The sequence below is a fragment of the Python bivittatus genome, unplaced genomic scaffold, assembly GCF_059951505.1.
Source record: "Python bivittatus isolate LINGU-HERP-01145 unplaced genomic scaffold, Pbiv_v1 ctg000080_np1212, whole genome shotgun sequence".
NCBI lineage: Eukaryota > Metazoa > Chordata > Lepidosauria > Squamata > Pythonidae > Python > Python bivittatus.
The window spans coordinates 18,692,658-18,710,508 of NW_028277035.1; the positions used below are offsets into that span (position 1 = coordinate 18,692,658).

The 17,851-nt window shown below is 37.0% G+C and overlaps 1 protein-coding gene across 8 annotated transcripts in view; it reads left to right on the plus strand.

Moving 5' to 3' along the window:
- The window catches only part of TENM2 (teneurin transmembrane protein 2), a 586,296-nt gene that overhangs the window by 312,216 nt on the left and 256,229 nt on the right, over window positions 1–17,851 (plus strand). For all 8 annotated transcript variants that reach the window (XM_088133612.1, XM_088133610.1, XM_088133614.1 and 5 more), the window contains one exon: window positions 2,234–2,468. In XM_088133612.1, the coding sequence (XP_087989738.1) occupies window positions 2,234–2,468 (235 nt within the window). The remainder of the gene's footprint in view (window positions 1–2,233; window positions 2,469–17,851) is intronic.

The window sequence follows — 17,851 nt, forward strand, 5'->3', positions numbered from 1 at the left end:
AAATGAGTAAAAATCATTTATCTCATTGTCCTCTAAAGGGAACCTCAAAATACATTTTTAATCTTGATGGGCCCAAAGTAAAGAAAGTTAAAGGATCGTTTCAGAAATATTTTGGCTACTTCTTTTTCCTTTAAAGAATATATTTGAAAAAGGCCTCCATTTACTTAAAGTAGCATTCATTTTAAACATACTCTGGGCCTTCTTTGCTTGCCTTTTTAAATATGTTTTTGTTTCATCATTCTTCAGGACTGACTGTTCTGTGTGGACATGTCATCAAACACTGTAATGTAACTCTGGAAATTTTGGACCTCTTATGGAGCAGAGTACCTTTTCAGTGTAATTGCTTTATATAAACTTATCTCTTTATAACACAACTTTCTGTATTTCTGTTGTGATTAGTCGTACTGTAAATACCAATTTATATGGCTTTTTTTTTTTTTTCTTTTGGTCTTTACTCTTAATCTGCTTTGTCACTTGAGAGGTCAAGTCACCAAATGATTTGCAGAACTGTAGCTTTCTTTCATCAGAACATACTGTAAACTCCCTTTCCTGATAATGCTGATAGATTTGTATTATATTTGTTTGTTCTTCATATTGGAGAATATAAGCTGATTGAAAACAGCAGCTGTTCTTATAACACACTCCTCTAAATGATGTGTGTGTGTTCTCTACTGACTGAATGAAAGTTGTGAAGAATACTTGTTCTTGAAGTTATTTCTCATTCAATTTTTCCATAGAAATAAATGTAGTTTTGCCACAGAGAGTACTTTTATCTAGGGGTCTCAGACAATCCTTCTCCCTCCTGCATTCATCTTGCCTACATACAGATAGGCAGAGGGTTTGGATCCAGATAAATGTGTGTGCAGTTAATTAATGTCCTGTAACACTCTTCCCAGCCATTGTAAAGCTCTATATTTGCTGAACTTTCATCTACAAGTTTTCAAGGTTAGCTGTGATAAGAAGAGAAACAAACAGGAAGGTTGGAGCAAATGGGAAAGTTGGCCCCTTGTGCAAACATTTATCTTGATGCATTCAAGTTATATTCTGAAAGTTAATTCTTTATTTGGTTATCCACAGATCTTCCATTCAACTTTTTAAAGACACCATTAAATGTGGTCAATTATATACATTCACATTTTAAAAATTATATCTAAGGGATGCATCTTCCCATTGCCATCTTCAGTTGTTCCATGGAAGTATAGAACAATTTAACTATGAACAATTTCCTCAGCTGACATTTTCTGTCACTATTTGATTCATTAAATAGAAAATGTATTTTCAAGTTTCTCAAAGCAAACACATATCATTATAATTGTGATTTTGGTAATGTTTTTTTTTCTAATTATTGTTCTTTATATAAATTACAAATTAGTATAATGATTAAATGTATAATTAATATTTCACTTGTCTGTTATGTTTGTTTTGTTATATTGCCTTTAATTCATTTTTAAGACTGAAATAATATAGGAATATATGAACATAAAATTATCTAATAATTCATCTTGATTGGTAGAAAAGAGAATGTTAACACATTTTGTAAGCTTATTAACTTATGTTTATTTTCTTCTAATATTTGTATAGTATCATTTGTTTTATTTGGTACATTTATATTCTGACTTTAATCTGTCATGGAGAGGACACTGCATTTCTAAACAAACTTGCATTTAGGAAGTTAATAGATCCAGATGTCCTCAGTTTTAACCAGAATGCTAGATCATGTGCCTATAAATAAGTTTCTAAATGACCATGGTTTGAAAACAGCTGTCAGAAAGTATCTTCAGAATAGCTACTTTAAAGTCCATTCATAGACTGTGCAAACATAGTTTAACATGGATCACCAAAGGCCCATTATGTACTACATTAAATTTCCAAGAATGGATCAGAACACATTGTTTGGCCAGTTTGATAATGTCTTGTTTCTAGATGTTACTGGAGTGGCATGGAACCAATTCATAGGTTGCTAAACTCCTTTGGTAACTTTGGAATGTGATTTAGAAAAGAATCAGTTGCTAATGCAAAGAGGGAATAATTATATAACAAATTATAGGACAGCTGTTGATTTTATGGGTCATATTTGCAACATGCTGAAATTGATCTATTTCTTTTGAAATGCAGTCCTAAGCCTACTTACTTGGTAAGTAGAACATAGTTTTGAGCTAAAAGTTTAGATTTAGTTGTTCTTCAAAAGATTGGATAATTCAGAGATATTTCCTGTTTCTCTTTTCCCTTCTAGGGCCTTCAAATCACCACAGCCAGTCAACTCTGAGACCACCTCTTCCACCACCTCACAATCATACTCTATCCCATCACCACTCTTCTGCCAACTCCCTCAACAGGAACTCCTTAACAAATCGACGGAACCAGATCCATGCACCAGCTCCTGCACCAAATGATTTGGCTACCACTCCTGAATCTGTCCAATTACAGGATAGCTGGGTGCTGAATAGCAATGTGCCACTTGAGACCAGGTAGAAAAAAATGCTGATATTTGCAGAATGGTGTTGAGACAATTCATGAACCTAGTTTGCTGAGATTTCTAGAACAGGAACCATTCTTTGGATAGCATGTTCTCATAAGTCATATTTATATTATTTGTTTGTTTGTTTGTTTGTTTATTTATTTGATTTATGTAGATGCCCATCTCACATAAGTGATTTTGGGTGGCTTACACTAAAATAGATAAAAACAGTACGATACTTAATATAAAATAAAAACACATAGCAGCCAAGCTTCATAAATAACCATCAACAAAGCCAAGTGACAGTCTCTATCATACTCCTGGGGCCCCAGGCCTGGGCACAAAACCAAGTTTTTAGGACCTTGCAAAAGGCCAGCAGGATTAAGGCTAACCTAATCTCAGATGGGTGGGCACCACAGCAGAAAAGGCCCTCCTCCTGTAGCTAAATTATGTATAGCCCTTCATAAAAGGCCAGGTGCTAAGGATCTGGATGTTAAAGATCTAATAATTTCAATCAAACAATTTTAAGCAAGTGCATAAGTCCTTCATCATCATCAGGACTTTGCAGTGTTTCACTTTGTTTGAACTGAACCCATAAAAAGAGCCAGTGCTAGTAAAAATAATGCTACACCCAAACACTATAATATGACTGGATACAAATATTTTATTTGGTGTGCTGTATCAATGACACTTTCATCTGGAATAATATAACCAAAATCCTAATTTCTCAACTGTAGTTTTATTTAATGAATGTTGATCAGTTCAACTTATCCTTGTTGAATACATGTGTATTTGTCAGACATGTTTTGTATACTTAACAAATAAAATTCATGTCACGTATTCTACTCCAAAGCACAGGAAGGTGTTACAAGAATATTCTGACTAAGTGTTACTAATAAATTATGCATTTGGCCCTTTCTGAAGTAATAAATAAACTAATTTGAAAGTAAATATTTTGGAAGGCTGGAAGAACAATCACTGATTCAAGACAGTCCAAAGTATAATTTTAATTTACACTTCATCTAATGTGCAGTCTTATTTAAATCCCTCTTGTATACTGCAAGGCAAACACTAATATTTTTAAAAAGTCCTGTGTTGGTTGGTTGGTGATTAAAAAAAAAAACTTTCTATTTTTTTTTAAATACTGTACATTATTTTTGCATTTTGCTGTTTCTTAAATTTCAGCATCCATTTATAAATGCAGCAAAGATATAGACGTATTACAATACAGAATTCTAAAGAGTTTTGTATTGCAATAAATCTACACTTTTTTTTCTGATTTTGTAAATATAGACTAAAATTTCTTAGTTTCTAACTTCTCTTACCATTCCTTCTAGCTCTCTTGTGTACATCTGGACACAAAGGCCAGCAGGATTAGGGCTAACCTAATCTCAGATAGGTGGGCACCACAGCAGAAAAGGCCCTCCTCCTGTAGCTAAATTATGTATAGCCCTTCATAAAGGACCAGGTGCTAAGGATCTGGATGTTAAAGATGTTAAATGAGAGCCCTTCTCCCATTCCTAGGAATACATTTTTCCCCCTAATAGCTACCTGTACATATCCTCTGGGGGTAGATTGAAATGTTTGTTTATTTATTAGATTTTTAGACTGCCATGATTTCTGAAGCCATCATGTAAAACTCTTCATATATGGTGAACTTTTATTTGTCATCATTGTGCTCATGAAAATATGGTCTGAACGGGGTAGAATAATAAATATGGCTTCTGATATAACCAAAAAAAAAAAAAAAGCCTTCATTTGATACTCTGCAGCCTATATTATATTGTAAGAAAGAAGAAAGTCTATAATGCAGCATGAATAGACTTACAAAAATACTTACAACCTGCATAGATTTGGCATATCTAAGCACTATTGGAACATAGAATATGGACCTCTTCAAACCATGAGGTAACACAAATATGGTCTCAGGTCAGCAGGATTCAAGGACACAGTTGATCTTGGCAGATATGCACATGGTGCCAAATCAAAACAAGATGCCAAATGGCAACGTGCACAATGGAATTTGTTGCACCTGTAGATGCTAAAGAAAGGAAATAAAGTATTTATACAGCCAGCTTCAAAGACCTGATGCATTGCTCTTTGACCAGGTTTCATCCAGAGTGTATCAGGTGAATATCATGGACAAATAAGTAAATCTGACACTATGTTCTGTGACTCATCCTAGAAAAAAATGTGGCAAGGTTTAATTATATACTTCTCACTATTTTCTTTTACTCCTGGTATGTATATGCTTGAATACCATAGACAAAGCATTTAAGAATATGGATTTTGGGAGTAAAAGAAATTAAAATGAGAACATAAGAACCTGCCTTAAACAGAATTTGGCTATTAGTTTAAGCCAGTGTAATCAACACTGACTTGTAATGTCTCTCCAAGCTTTCAGATATATTTTTTTTCTAGTCTACCCACCCAGAAATGTTGAATATTAAATCTGAATCTTGCTACTTTTGGAATCATATGAGATTTTATCTTCATCACTACAGTGCTGTTGAGTAGCTTTGAGACTGGTTCATGAAATGCTTGGAAAGTTGAGAATAGGATCCAAAAGACAGTGAAAGCAAAGATAGAAAAAAAAATCCAATATTTATAGTAACAGAACATCAGCTCTGCTACATAATTTTCCTGAGCATATTTCTTTGACTCAAGAAGGTTGTAAGAGATAAGCATGTTTTGGCCAGTTGCCCAGACCTTGTTCTTTGTTGCTGCCAAATTTGTTGAGAATAAGTCAGCGATGATGTGTGGCTTAATCTTGGATAGTATGGTGAATCTAGCATTTAATTGCTGAGAATTGCATTGATGAAAATACTGTTCTGTTTGGACACACTGAATCTTTGAAGTTTCTCATTTCTTAAACTAGACGGCAAAGGGTTATAAAGCACTTAGCTATTTCAGAATTGTATGGATTTTTTACCTATGTATGGATGGCCTGCCTGTAAGATTTGCTGTGAAACTGAGGTTTAACTTAATATATTTTTCTCAAAGCATGTTCATGAATTTTTCTTGATCATAGCTACAGAATCTTTGAAGTTTTTAAATTTTAAGTGTAAATGTCTAAGCTCTAATCACAACTTAATTTTATTCAAAAATACATTTAATTTCTAAATCAGCCTTTAACTCCCAAATTAAAGAGTTTATAGTTGGAATAATCAGTGGCAGAATTTTGTGGAAAGGATTGAAATGGCCTTTAAAAAAAAAGTAGCTTAATTGTATGAAGCTATCCTGTACCATACATAGACTGTTATTAATTATTCAATAATGGCTTGTGAAAGGGAAGAGAGAATGAATGTATTCACTGCTGCTTTGTAGGCTAATGGAACTTCCCCACCATACAGTGGAAGGAAATTCTCCCGTCTATTGAAATGATACTGTATATGCACTAGAACCTTGGTTCAAAAAGCACTGACATTCATGCCCTTGCCATGTAAAAATTGCCTTTTGATATGGATCCTAACTTAACTTTCAGTCCCTTCTTTCTCTCTCTACTCATACTTCCTGAATCTGTCAGTTACTCATATCAGCTGAATGGCAAACCTTCATCCTTTCTTTTTTCAAAGTTGGAAATGAAATTGGATATAAATAGAATGATAACTTTTAAGAAAGTAGCAGAACTCTTTCTCATAGAACAACATAGTTAAGAAAACGTCTTCATCATGTTGTTCAGATTTTTTAATTGTTATCCCAGGATAGATTTTTCTTCCCATTCTTTTCTAAGATTGGGAAAAAAAGAAGAAGATATACTTGTTTCTAATTTAGCAAATGTCATTAAACTTTAAGAAATTTAACTTTTTTTCCATGAATCACTAAACTCATATCAGCCAATTCTTGATCCATAATTTGTCTCCTTTTTTGGGACTATTTCCATCTATATATTTTCATCACAGAAGCAGAGAAACAACTGAACCCTTTCACCTGAAATTTTGCTTTATGGCTTTAACTTATTGAATTGACATTCTGTTCCCAGCTGACCATAATGTTTCACGTTGCACTGCACTTTAATTTTGCAGTTTTCTTAGCCTTCCTTGAAATGTGGCAGCTTATTAATCTCAATATTGGGGCTTCTTCATATACACAACCTACTTACAAAATATGCTGCCCATTTATTACAACAAAGACTTTTCTATTTCGATTATGTTCTGCACATCTTTTTTCCCTTGTTAACAAAGAATAATGCAATTGTACAGTATTTAACTTCTCCCCAGATATCTAGAGTTAAGAATTTTAAATTCTTCAGTGCCATCTTAGTAATGAGATATATGTTTTCCCCTAGCTAATGCAAAATGATAACATAAGCAAACAGGATTTCTCAACCACCTTGTATTTTGCTTTGATTTTTGCAAATTTTTTTGCAACTTTGGTAGAATTCCCTTGAAAGGTAGAGCTTTTTCTTCTGGAAGAGAAATTATATTTTGTGTAAAGTGATATGAATATGTCATCAAGACACTTATTATTTCAGTAGTTTCTTACTGCACAGTTTTAATATTTGTGGCTATACTTATACAGCATGTTTAACTGGGTCATGTGGGGTCATATGATCAGCTAAACCAAGTCAGCAGTAGTTTAAAGAGGGTTAGTTCTAACCCCAAACAGCTGTATTATACAAATATAGAAGAAAGTTGAGAGCTAGCAGGGAGACAAGTGCCTAGGGCACTTCACAAAAACACCCTCCTTCCTCTGGTTCATCTACTTTATACCTCCTGAGGCCTCCAAGAGGTGAACAGGGGCAAGAAGAAGTGGGTTGGGTTAGGTAATCCCCCCCACAAGTTTTGATTAACTGGCCCAAATCAAGTTACTGAAATTTGGGGGAGACAGTTATTAAAAACACACACACATAGAAGCAAGTGATAAGGAGTGACAGGCTCATAGCCATGATTGTGTTTGATGGACTTTGTGTGATGTTAGCTGCTGTTCTGGACCTGGGGATCCCTAGTTGTATGCCACCGATTCAACAAGAGGTAAATGTTTACTTCAGAAGAGCAGCAGATCAATTCTGTGGTGGGAATGCAACAGAGCTATCTTTTTTATGAGTTGCTTGTTATTTTGAAACAGGTTTTCCTTCTGCAAAAGGCCCTTACCTTCTCAAGTTCACTCCTCTCAGTTTGCTGCAGTTCAAATTATTAAGGTGCATGTTGAACAGCCCAACATCAAATATTTAATTTAAGTAATATAATTTGAGACAGAGTAGAGAAATCAGTTGTCCATCTAAAGACGTCAATACTTTTGATAGAGTTTTCATGAAAGCTGTAATGATGGTACTATATTTTTCCACACAAGTTTACATCATTGCCTTCAGTATATTAAGCTCTTTTGTTATGGAAACTACAGATGGGGCCAATTCAAGATGCCAATCAAAGGCATAATGGCTCATAAATTAGGGTAACCCAAAAAGCTATTATATATTTTCTTTGAAATGGTATTTGTCAGAGATTGTACAATGTCCTAATGCCAGTTCTGAAGCCTGCGTGATGTTATTTATATTAGTATGAATTAAGTCTGCATTACTGTAATTAGCAATTCTTTAGTCTGGGTAGAAGGAAAAGAAGTTTAAATAGCAAGATAAATTAGGGCTATTCTTAAGTGCTGCAAGAATATTTTTCTCTTGGTTTGCCAGCCGGCAGTGATTTGTGTATTTTAAAAATATTTGTTACTTACTGCAATGAATTTCAGACAATTGGCAGATTCTTAGGTCTAGGCTTCCACAGAACTTATAAAGGCATGAACTATCACCAAGAAATTGTATATTGCCCCCACACACAAACACATACACACAGAATTAGCAGAATGTATGACTGGGCTAGTCACTGTTTATCAACCTAAGGTACATTACAGAAGACCTGCTTAGACATAAAATAGAATGCACTAAGAGTGTAATAAATAAAATGTGTAATGTTGATAAGATGGGAACTTTATGGGCCAATTTAGGACAAAGCTTTTTAAAAAGGTTGGGCTATAAATTACAGCAATATAATTTATATCCCTGGGTAGACAGTACAGTGCCTGAAAATGCCAATGTATCTGCAGATACATCCTGTGGTGTCTACCAGGTTCCATTTTCCCACGTTATTTTTAATTTTTTAATGAAAAAAATAAAGGAAAGCAAGCATATCAGCCCCTTAGGCATTCTTAAGAAATGAAAAATGGGTTGCTACAACCCACTCTTTGTTTAGAAATATGCTAGCATTTGTCCAGAAACAAGAGAAACATAAGCAAAGAAGGTTGAAAACATTGTGGGGGACCAGAGGGGGAAACAGAGAAATACCTCACCAATTTGTCTTCAGGTAAAGGAAAATATTTGACTCAACATGGCCACTGGGACAGCCATTTTGTTAATAGGCAATTCCCATGGCAACTATTGTGTGAGAGTGCTTGTGTGTGCAAATTTGAAATGTGCCAATAAATCCAAAAAAGTTGGTTGCCCTACTGATCCTCTACAGTAGGCTGGGGAATGTTGCTGCCCTCCAGAAGTTACTGAACTTCAGTTCTCATTTTTCAGTGTAGAGCTGGACTTTCAAAAGCGCTTGATAAAGCAGATTATCAAAGTCCCCTGAACTAATTCAGAAGCCATAGAATAAGAGGATAGATTCTATTGTACATTAGTTACTGTCTGAAAAACAGGAAACAATGCTTTGAAATAAATATACAGTTTTCAAATTATAAAGCTCTTCCAAATGGGGTCCCTCAGGGACCAGTGTACAGTTATAAGAGATCTGGCCTTAAGAGTAAGTACTGAGGTGGTAAATTCTGTTGATATTAACGTGTTCAGGATAACAGGGTAAAAAGACAGTCGCTAAGAACTCCAAAACCATCTCTGTAAATTGCATGAATGGGTGTCAATGTGGCAAATGCAATTCAATGTAAGCAAGTTTAAAGTAAAGCATATTTCTGGCAAAACAATCCAAGCTTCACATATACTTTAATGTGATACAAGCTGGCAGTGGCTGATCAGCAAAGGATGAATGATAGATAGGTCAGTTACAATGCAATGGGTGCCTGCTGTTAGAAAAAGGGGGGGAAATGTTATTTAAGTAAGTGGAATACAAGTAATTTAAATAAATTCATTCCATGCTTTGGATCATTGGTAAGGAAACTGAAAATACTGTAAATACCAGTTTGTATTTAATAATGGGCAGGTGAGGATGGACATTTGCTAAGAATGAAAATGCTGTAGGAAGGAAGGAAGATAATGACTGCCTAGAGTTCCTTGAAGATTACTCTTTATAGGCTTGGAAGACCTAGGGCTCATCCTCTGTTGATAGTGAATTTTAATCCCTTTTGCAACTGCTAAAGGGACCTGCTCTCTCTTTTCCCTCCTTCCCTCCTTCCTTCTCCAGTTACCTCTTCTTCTTGCCTCATTTCTATCAAATTTTGTTTTTTGCTTTCTCTTCTCTTCCCTTCTCATTCGGTTGCCCTACTGTGTTATTCTAGTTACTATACCTGTAAATATAATGTAGAGCTGGAAAAAAGTAAAAAAAAAAAAAAGAGTGGGGGCAACCAATTTAATTAAGAGGCTAGATTCAGCTCTCTTGCAAGAAATTACTTAAAACATCTGGGGCTTTTTAGTTAGAGTGAAAGCAGATAAGTGGAGACAATTAAGTTTCTATGAAATTAGGCATGATATGGAAATTTATCACCTCTTCTCACAATGTTAGGGTCATTCATAGCATGTGGGGAGTTTTAAGACTGCAGAAAAGAAGTAGTTATTCTCCACAAGGTGTACTTAAACTTAAAATTCATTGTCATCAGATATAGTGATGACCACCAGTTTAAAGGGTTTAAAAACAGGCTGGATAAAATTCTTGCTGTTACTCTTGATGGCTGTTTATTAAACCTGGGATCACTGAGAGCTTATCATATGCATGATGTGCCAAGGAGCTAAAGGAGAAGAGGACTATCACTTTTCTTTGAAGGATGTACTGGATGGGGCTCAGGAGCCTCCTGTTAAATTTGGGGGGATTATCAGGGTGCCTTGATTAAAAAAAATGGTTTCATGATATATAATACCATGAGGATGGATAATGTGTAACAAAGCAATGAGGAAAGAGCCGCTGGTCACATTTTCAATGATGAAGGAACTAAGATAGATGCCATAAGGGCTATAGTGTGATCCCATGTAAGAAAGTGCTTCAGAAAGACTCAAGGGAGGGCATTGTTACATTAATCATTATTGTGTCTCTTTACTAACCTTGTCCCAGATGAACAGCAGGAAGGAAAAAGCAAGAAGAACAGTATGTTTTTATTTTCTGGGCCACCACATAAAGACTTTCTTGGCCTCCCACCCTCAAATCCACCTGTGACAAATTGGCAACTCACCCTTGAATGCATCTCTTTGGCCATTTTAAGATCCAGAATGTTGGACCAAGTAGGCCATTTGGCTGATCCAGCAGGGCACTATGTTATCAGCTCCAGCCTACAGTATATGCAATATTAAGAGATTTGGGATTGTAGTTCATAGAGGTTAGAAAATCATAAACACCTCACACCTGCTCTAAGGAGACTACTTGCTTTTCTATTTCCATTTCTTGTTAATTACCAAGCCATTTTCATGTCGAGTTCTATCTACCTTAAACTCTATTCCAAAAACTCCTGAGAAAATCCTGCCTGCCTGCCCTGCTTTGCTGCTAGTTTTAAGAGCATATACCTGTGAACCTTAGAAAGATTTTAGGAGAACCTTAGAAAGATTTTAGGAGCAGTGTATAATATTCAGCATTATCTGATGTTTCCCTGACACTTTTTTTTTTTAATTGAAATGTGTTTATATTCCATCACATCAATTGCTGTTCTAAATGGTTTGGGAAGCAATTAAAAAGAAACAAGAACATACATTTGAAATATCTTCAGGCAATTTATGATTCTATGATTACGGTACTTAAAAATGTTGATCCAGAATGGATCAATTTAAGATATGTTGCCAATTTTCATATTTAATAATATATCTTTTAGAAATGTATACAGAAAAATTCCATCAATTTAAGATATGTTGCCAATTTTCATATTTAATAATATATCTTTTAGAAATGTATACAGAAAAATTCCCCTTCATGGATCACTGCTTTGTCATGGCGAAGGGGCTTGCGTAACTCAGTGAAGCCATGAGCTATACTATGCAGGGCCACCCAAGACGGACAGGTCATGACAGAGAGTTCTGACAAAATGTGGTCCACTGAAGAAGGAAATGGCAACCCACTCCAGTATCCTTGCCAAGAAAACCCCATGGACAATGTTAAAAGGCTAAAAGATATGACACCAGAAGATGAGCCCCTCAGGTCAGAAGGTGTCCAATATGCTACTGGGGAAGAGCGGAGGGCATTTCCAAGTAGCTCCAGAAAGAATGAAGCGGCTGGGCCAAAGCTGAAAGGACATTCAGCTGTGGATGTATCTGGAAGCGAAAAGAAGGTCCAATGCTGTAAAGAACAATATTGTATAGGTACCTGGAATGTAAGATCTATGAACCAAGGCAAGCTGGATGTGGTCAAACATGAGATGACAAGATTGTACGTCGACATCTTGGGAATCAGCGAATTGAAATGGACGGGAATGGGTGAATTTAATTCAGGTGACCATTATATCTACTACTGTGGCCAAGAAACCCTTAGAAGAAATGGAGTTGCACTCATAGTGAATAAGAGAGTGGGAAAGGCAGTAATGGGGTACCACCTCAAAAACGACAGAATGATCTCAGTGCGTATCCAAGGCAAACCATTCAACATCACAGTCATCCAAGTCTATGCCCCAACCACTGATGCCGAAGAAGCTGAAGTTGACCGGTTCTATGAAGACCTACAACACCTTCTAGAACTAGCACCAAAAAAAGATGTCCTTTTCATCATAGGGGATTGGAATGCTAAAGTAGGAAGTCAAGGAGTAATCGGAATAACAGGCAAGTTTGGCCTTGGAGCACAAAATGAAGCAGGGCAAAGGCTAATAGAATTCTGTCAAGAGAACAAGCTAGTCATAGCAAACACTCTTTTCCAACAACACAAGAGACGACTCTACACATGGACATCACCAGATGGTCAATACCGAAACCAGATTGATTACATACTTTGCAGCCAAAGATGGAGAAGCTCTATACAGACAGCAAAAACAAGACCAGGAGCTGACTGTGGCTCAGATCACGAGCTTCTTACTGCAAAATTTAGGCTTAAAGTGAAGAATGCAGAGAAAACCACTAGACCACTCAGGTATGACTTAGATCATATTCCTTGTGAGTACACAGTGAAGGTGATGAATAGATTTAGAGGGTTAGATTTGGTAGACAGAGTGCCTGAAGAACTATGGACGGAGGTCTGTAACATTGTACAGGAGGCAGCAACTAAAACCATCCCAAGGAAAAAGAAATGCAAGAAAGCAAAATGGCTGTCTGATGAGGCATTACAAATAGCTGTGGAAAGAAGGAATGTGAAAAGCAAGGGTGAAAGGGAAAGATATAAGCAACTGAATGCAGATTTCCAGAGAATAGCAAGGACAGATAAGAAGGCCTTCTTAAATGAACAATGCAAAGAAATTGAGGAAAGCAATAGAATGGGGAGGACTAGAGATCTCTTCAAGAAAATTGGAGATATCAAAGGAACGTTTAGTACAAAGATGGGCATGATAAAGGACAAAAAAGGCAGGGACCTAACAGAAGCAGAAGAGATTAAGAAGAGGTGGCAAGAATACACAGAAGAACTATACAAGAAAGATCTTAATGTCCCTGATGTCCATGCTGGTGTGGTCACTGACCTTGAGCCAGACATCCTAGAGAGTGAAGTCGAGTGGGCCTTAGGAAGCATTGCTAACAACAAAGCTAGTGGAGATGACAGTATTCCAGCTGAGTTATTTAAAATACTAAAAGATGATGGTGTTAAAGTGCTGCACTCAATATGCCAGCAAGTTTGGAAAACGCAACAGTGGCCACGGGATTGGAAAAGGTCAGTTTACGTTCCAATTCCAAAGAAGGGCAATGCCAAAGAATGCTCAAACTATCGCACAATTGCACTCATTTCACATGCTAGCAAGGTTATGCTCAAAATCCTACAAGCTAGGCTTCAGCAGAACGTGAACCGAGAACTACCGGATGTACAAGCTGGGTTTCGAAGAGGCAGAGGAACTAGAGATCAAATTGCCAACATTCGCTGGATCATGGAGAAAGCATGAGAGTTCCAGAAAAACATCTACTTCTGCTTCATCGACTATGCAAAAGCCTTCGATTGTGTGGATCACAACAAACTGTGGCAAATTCTTAAAGAGATGGGGGTACCAGACCATCTTACCTGTCTCCTGAGAAATCTGTATGTGGGCCAAGAAGCAACAGTTAGAACCAGTCACGGAACAACTGATTGGTTCAAAATAGGGAAAGGAGTACGACAAGGCTGTATACTGTCACCCTGCTTATTTAACCTATATGCAGAGTACATCATGAGAAATGCCAGGTTGGAAGAATCACAAGCTGGAATTAAGATTGCAGGGAGAATCATCAATAACCTCAGATATGCAGACGATACCACCCTAATGGCAGAAAGTGAAGAAGAACTAAAGGGCCTCTTGATGAGGGTGAAGGAGGAGAGTGCAAAAGCTGGCTTGAAACTCAACATTAAAAAACTAAGATCATGGCATCTGGACCCATCAATTCCTGGCAAATAGAAGGGGTAGAAATGGAAGCAGTAACAGACTTCATTTATTTGGGCTCCAAGATCACCGCAGACAGAGACTGCAGCCATGAAATTAAAAGACGCTTGCTCCTTGGGAGGAAAGCTATGGCAAACCTAGATAGCATATTAAAAAGCAGAGACATCACCTTACCGACAAAGATCCGCATAGTCAAAGCTATGGTTTTTCCAGTAGTAATGTATGGCTGTGAGAGCTGGACCATAAAGAAGGCTGAACGCCGAAGAATTGATGCCTTTGAACTGTGGTGCTGGAGAAGACTCTTAAGAGTCCCCTGGACTGCTAGGAGGTCAAACCAGTCAATCTTAAAGGAAATCAACCCTGATTGCTCATTGGAAGGATTGATAATGAAGCTCAAGCTCAGATACTTTGGTCACCTAATGTGAAGAGAGGACTCCTTGGAAAAGACCCTGATGCTGGGAAAGATTGAAGGCAAAAGGAGAAGAGGACGGCAGAGGATGAGATGGTTAGATAGCATCACTGAAGCAATGAGCATGAAACTGAGCAAACTCAGGGAGGCAGTGAAGGACAGGAAGGCCTGGCGCAATATGGTTCATGGGGTCACGAAGAGTCGGACACAACTTAACGACTGAACAACAAGAGAAAAATTAATTTCTAATGTCGGAATAGGGAATATCCAGCTGCCATGTTTGCAACTGTTCCCTTAACTCTGTTGGAGTAGTGTGCTTATTTTTTGTAACCAACATCTGCTCTTGTTTAGTATATTATCTAGCTAGGCCCTGAATAAAGAAAAGTTCTACAGTGGAAAAGAAAGCAAAATCAATAATAATTTTAAAAATGTATTGTCCTCCTTCAACTCTTTAGTTACTCTGGATAGATCCCATTCAAGCTAAAATATCTTAGGGCTTACCTGACACACTGGTCAATTGGCAAGTCAAAGATTATTTAATAACCTGTAATGTGGCAGTTGTTCAATACTGTGAAGTATTCCAAGAAGCCGTGATGCTAATAATAGTTAAAGGATTGGCCAGTTGCCTGCTTAGCACTTGTTACTTTGCAAACAGACCTGCTTTAAAATATATATATATATATATATATATATATATATATATATATAGTTGCTTTCACTAATTATCCTGGTATTTCCAGGCTAAAAAAAGATACATAATCATTCACCTTTACATTTTTGATAAATAAAAAGTAATTTCATCATTTTATAAATATTTTTGTAATGAGCAAAATGATTAAAATGTATTTTTTCATGCTTTTAGAATAGTAATTGGTTTTAATATATATATATATATATATATATATATATATATATATATATATATATATATTTACCATATTGAACCACTGAATTGATTATATCTTTTTTGGTTTAGTCACATATTAAACCCGGTTGACTTGCTGGGTTTAATCAAATAGCTGGTGTGGTGTATCATTTAAAACCTGATAGAATTCTTTGTACCCATTGCTTTTAAAAAATATATTTCATTCACCCCCTGGTTACTGAGTATACAACTTGCTGGAAGATAGAAGAAATTTGATTTCTGAGTTCTGAATTAGCCTGCCTGCTTAAATTTTGTGTACAGGTGTAGGGACTCTGCATATGCACATATTTTAGAGATGGAATTACTTGCCTCCTCCTCTTGCTTGTTTGTTTGTTTGACAGCGAAGAAAGACACGTCCTCCTGGGGCTGTAAACAAGCTTGAGTTGTGGCCCTTTTCTCAGGGGAGTTTGTAAGAACTCATTAATTAACTTGTGAAGCTTTTATGTTCTCATCCAAAAACACAGCAACATCAAGCTGCCGCTAAAAGGCAGCATATGATTAATATTATTGATTATGTTAATAAATATATATATTATGATAGACTTTCTAGTTCTTGTCAGGGAGTGACATAAAACTGTCAGAAGGCTGATAGCTTATTGAAAAAAAAAAAAATCTCCTTCAGATCCAGAACTTCCCCGTAGTACAAAGGGACTGTCTAATGTTTACTGGGTTTTTTGGTTTTTTTGTTGTTGTTGTTGTTGTTCTATAACCTCCACAGAGTGGAGAATTCTTCTATTACTCAGCATATACACTGGTTTAAGAGTTCAAAAGTTATTCTCAAGAAAGTTGTGCTTTGCTTTTTCAATCTTATGCTCATTCATGTATACGTAACTGACTGTTCCCCGTACAGAATGCAACAGGGATCACCTGCAGGGCAGGGATAGAGACGGGTGCCAGCTGCCTTTTCCTTCTTACCCACTGTCACCTACTAGCAGGAAAACCAACCACCAACTGTATAGGAATGGGTAGTGGATGGGACTCAGAGTTTGAACAGTCTCTTCCCCAGCATCTCTTTGCAGGTAGTTGATTTCAGTTCTGTGAGGATCAAATCAAATCGAAACTTTTAGGCCAGAGAACAGTACAGTAAAAATACATAAACTGATAATTCTTAATAAAAGTAAAAAGTAGACAGTAAAATACAATAAAATTACATGAAACAAATGAGTAACAATAGTACAGGTAACACTGGCGATCACCAAATTTTGTAGCCATAGGTAGGACAGATAGAATAAATGGTGACATAAAATTGAACCAACTAGAAAGATATCTCAGGGTGAGGTACTGAGCTACTGGTAACACTATTGCTAACAAATGTCACTGTACCCAGTAACTGGCAATTACTATTTACTGTACCCAGTAAATAGTAATTGTCAGTTGCCCCTTTCCTTTCTCTCCTTAGTGCAGCATTCCTCCCTCAAACCCACTTCATGTTGCTGTTCCTCTTGCAAGGTGGGGAAACACACACACGCACACACAAGCCCATCCATTAGGCACTCCCTTTGCTTTCATCTACTGCCCTGCTGATATTCCAATCAGGTGACATTTCCAGCGTGCGTGTTTGTTTTGACAGCTCAAGGACTATATTGCTTTCCACTGCTGAACCCCAAAGCTTTGCAGCACCTGCCTTGATGCTTTGAAGGAGGAGCTGCTCAGAGCCTCTCTGGAAGCCCTTTGCAGGGAGTCTCACATCTCCCTTGGTATTCCATACTCAGCATCCCAAACTGCATCCCTTTAATCCTGACCTAAGCACTGAAAATCATATAATGATTTCCAAAAGCTGTAGCCATGGGGATATCAACCTGTTAATATTCCCTCACTTTGGAATAGGATAGAAGGATAGAAATGTCTGTCTGTCTGTCCTGGAGGAAGAGATGTGCCACAATTAAAGTCAGCACTTGTACATGATAGGAGAGGGAGCTACCGCACAAGTATTGTAGAGCCTTTATTTTTGTGTACCAGTGGGAATGCCAATCTCCTTGAAGCCCTGCATTTCATGAGGTGATCTTCTCCAGTATATAGGAAATAGGAAGAAATAGCCCACTCCACTGAATGTATGGACTCTTTGGCAGCCTCAGCATACATTACCACGTAAGGTGCTGAGGATAGGGGCCAGATGGGAGGAGGCGGCCCCACAGCAGACATCTGTCACAGTGCCTGCCCTCTAGAACAGCATCCCACAGAGATCCAGATGGCTGCCACCCTGGCGATGTTTAGAAAGTCATTGAAAACTTAGCTGTTCCTCCAGGCCTTGGGGCACGTTGGTGGTTGAGTTCCTGTAGGATGTTTTGTTTGTTATAGAAAGTTTGCCTTCTGGACACATCTATTTTTTTATTTTTTTTTAATGGGTCCTGCCTTTTTTAAGAAGCTGCTCAGAGTTATTTGGAGTCAGGAACCCCTTAAATTGTATTAAATATGTAAAATAAATACTGGGTGA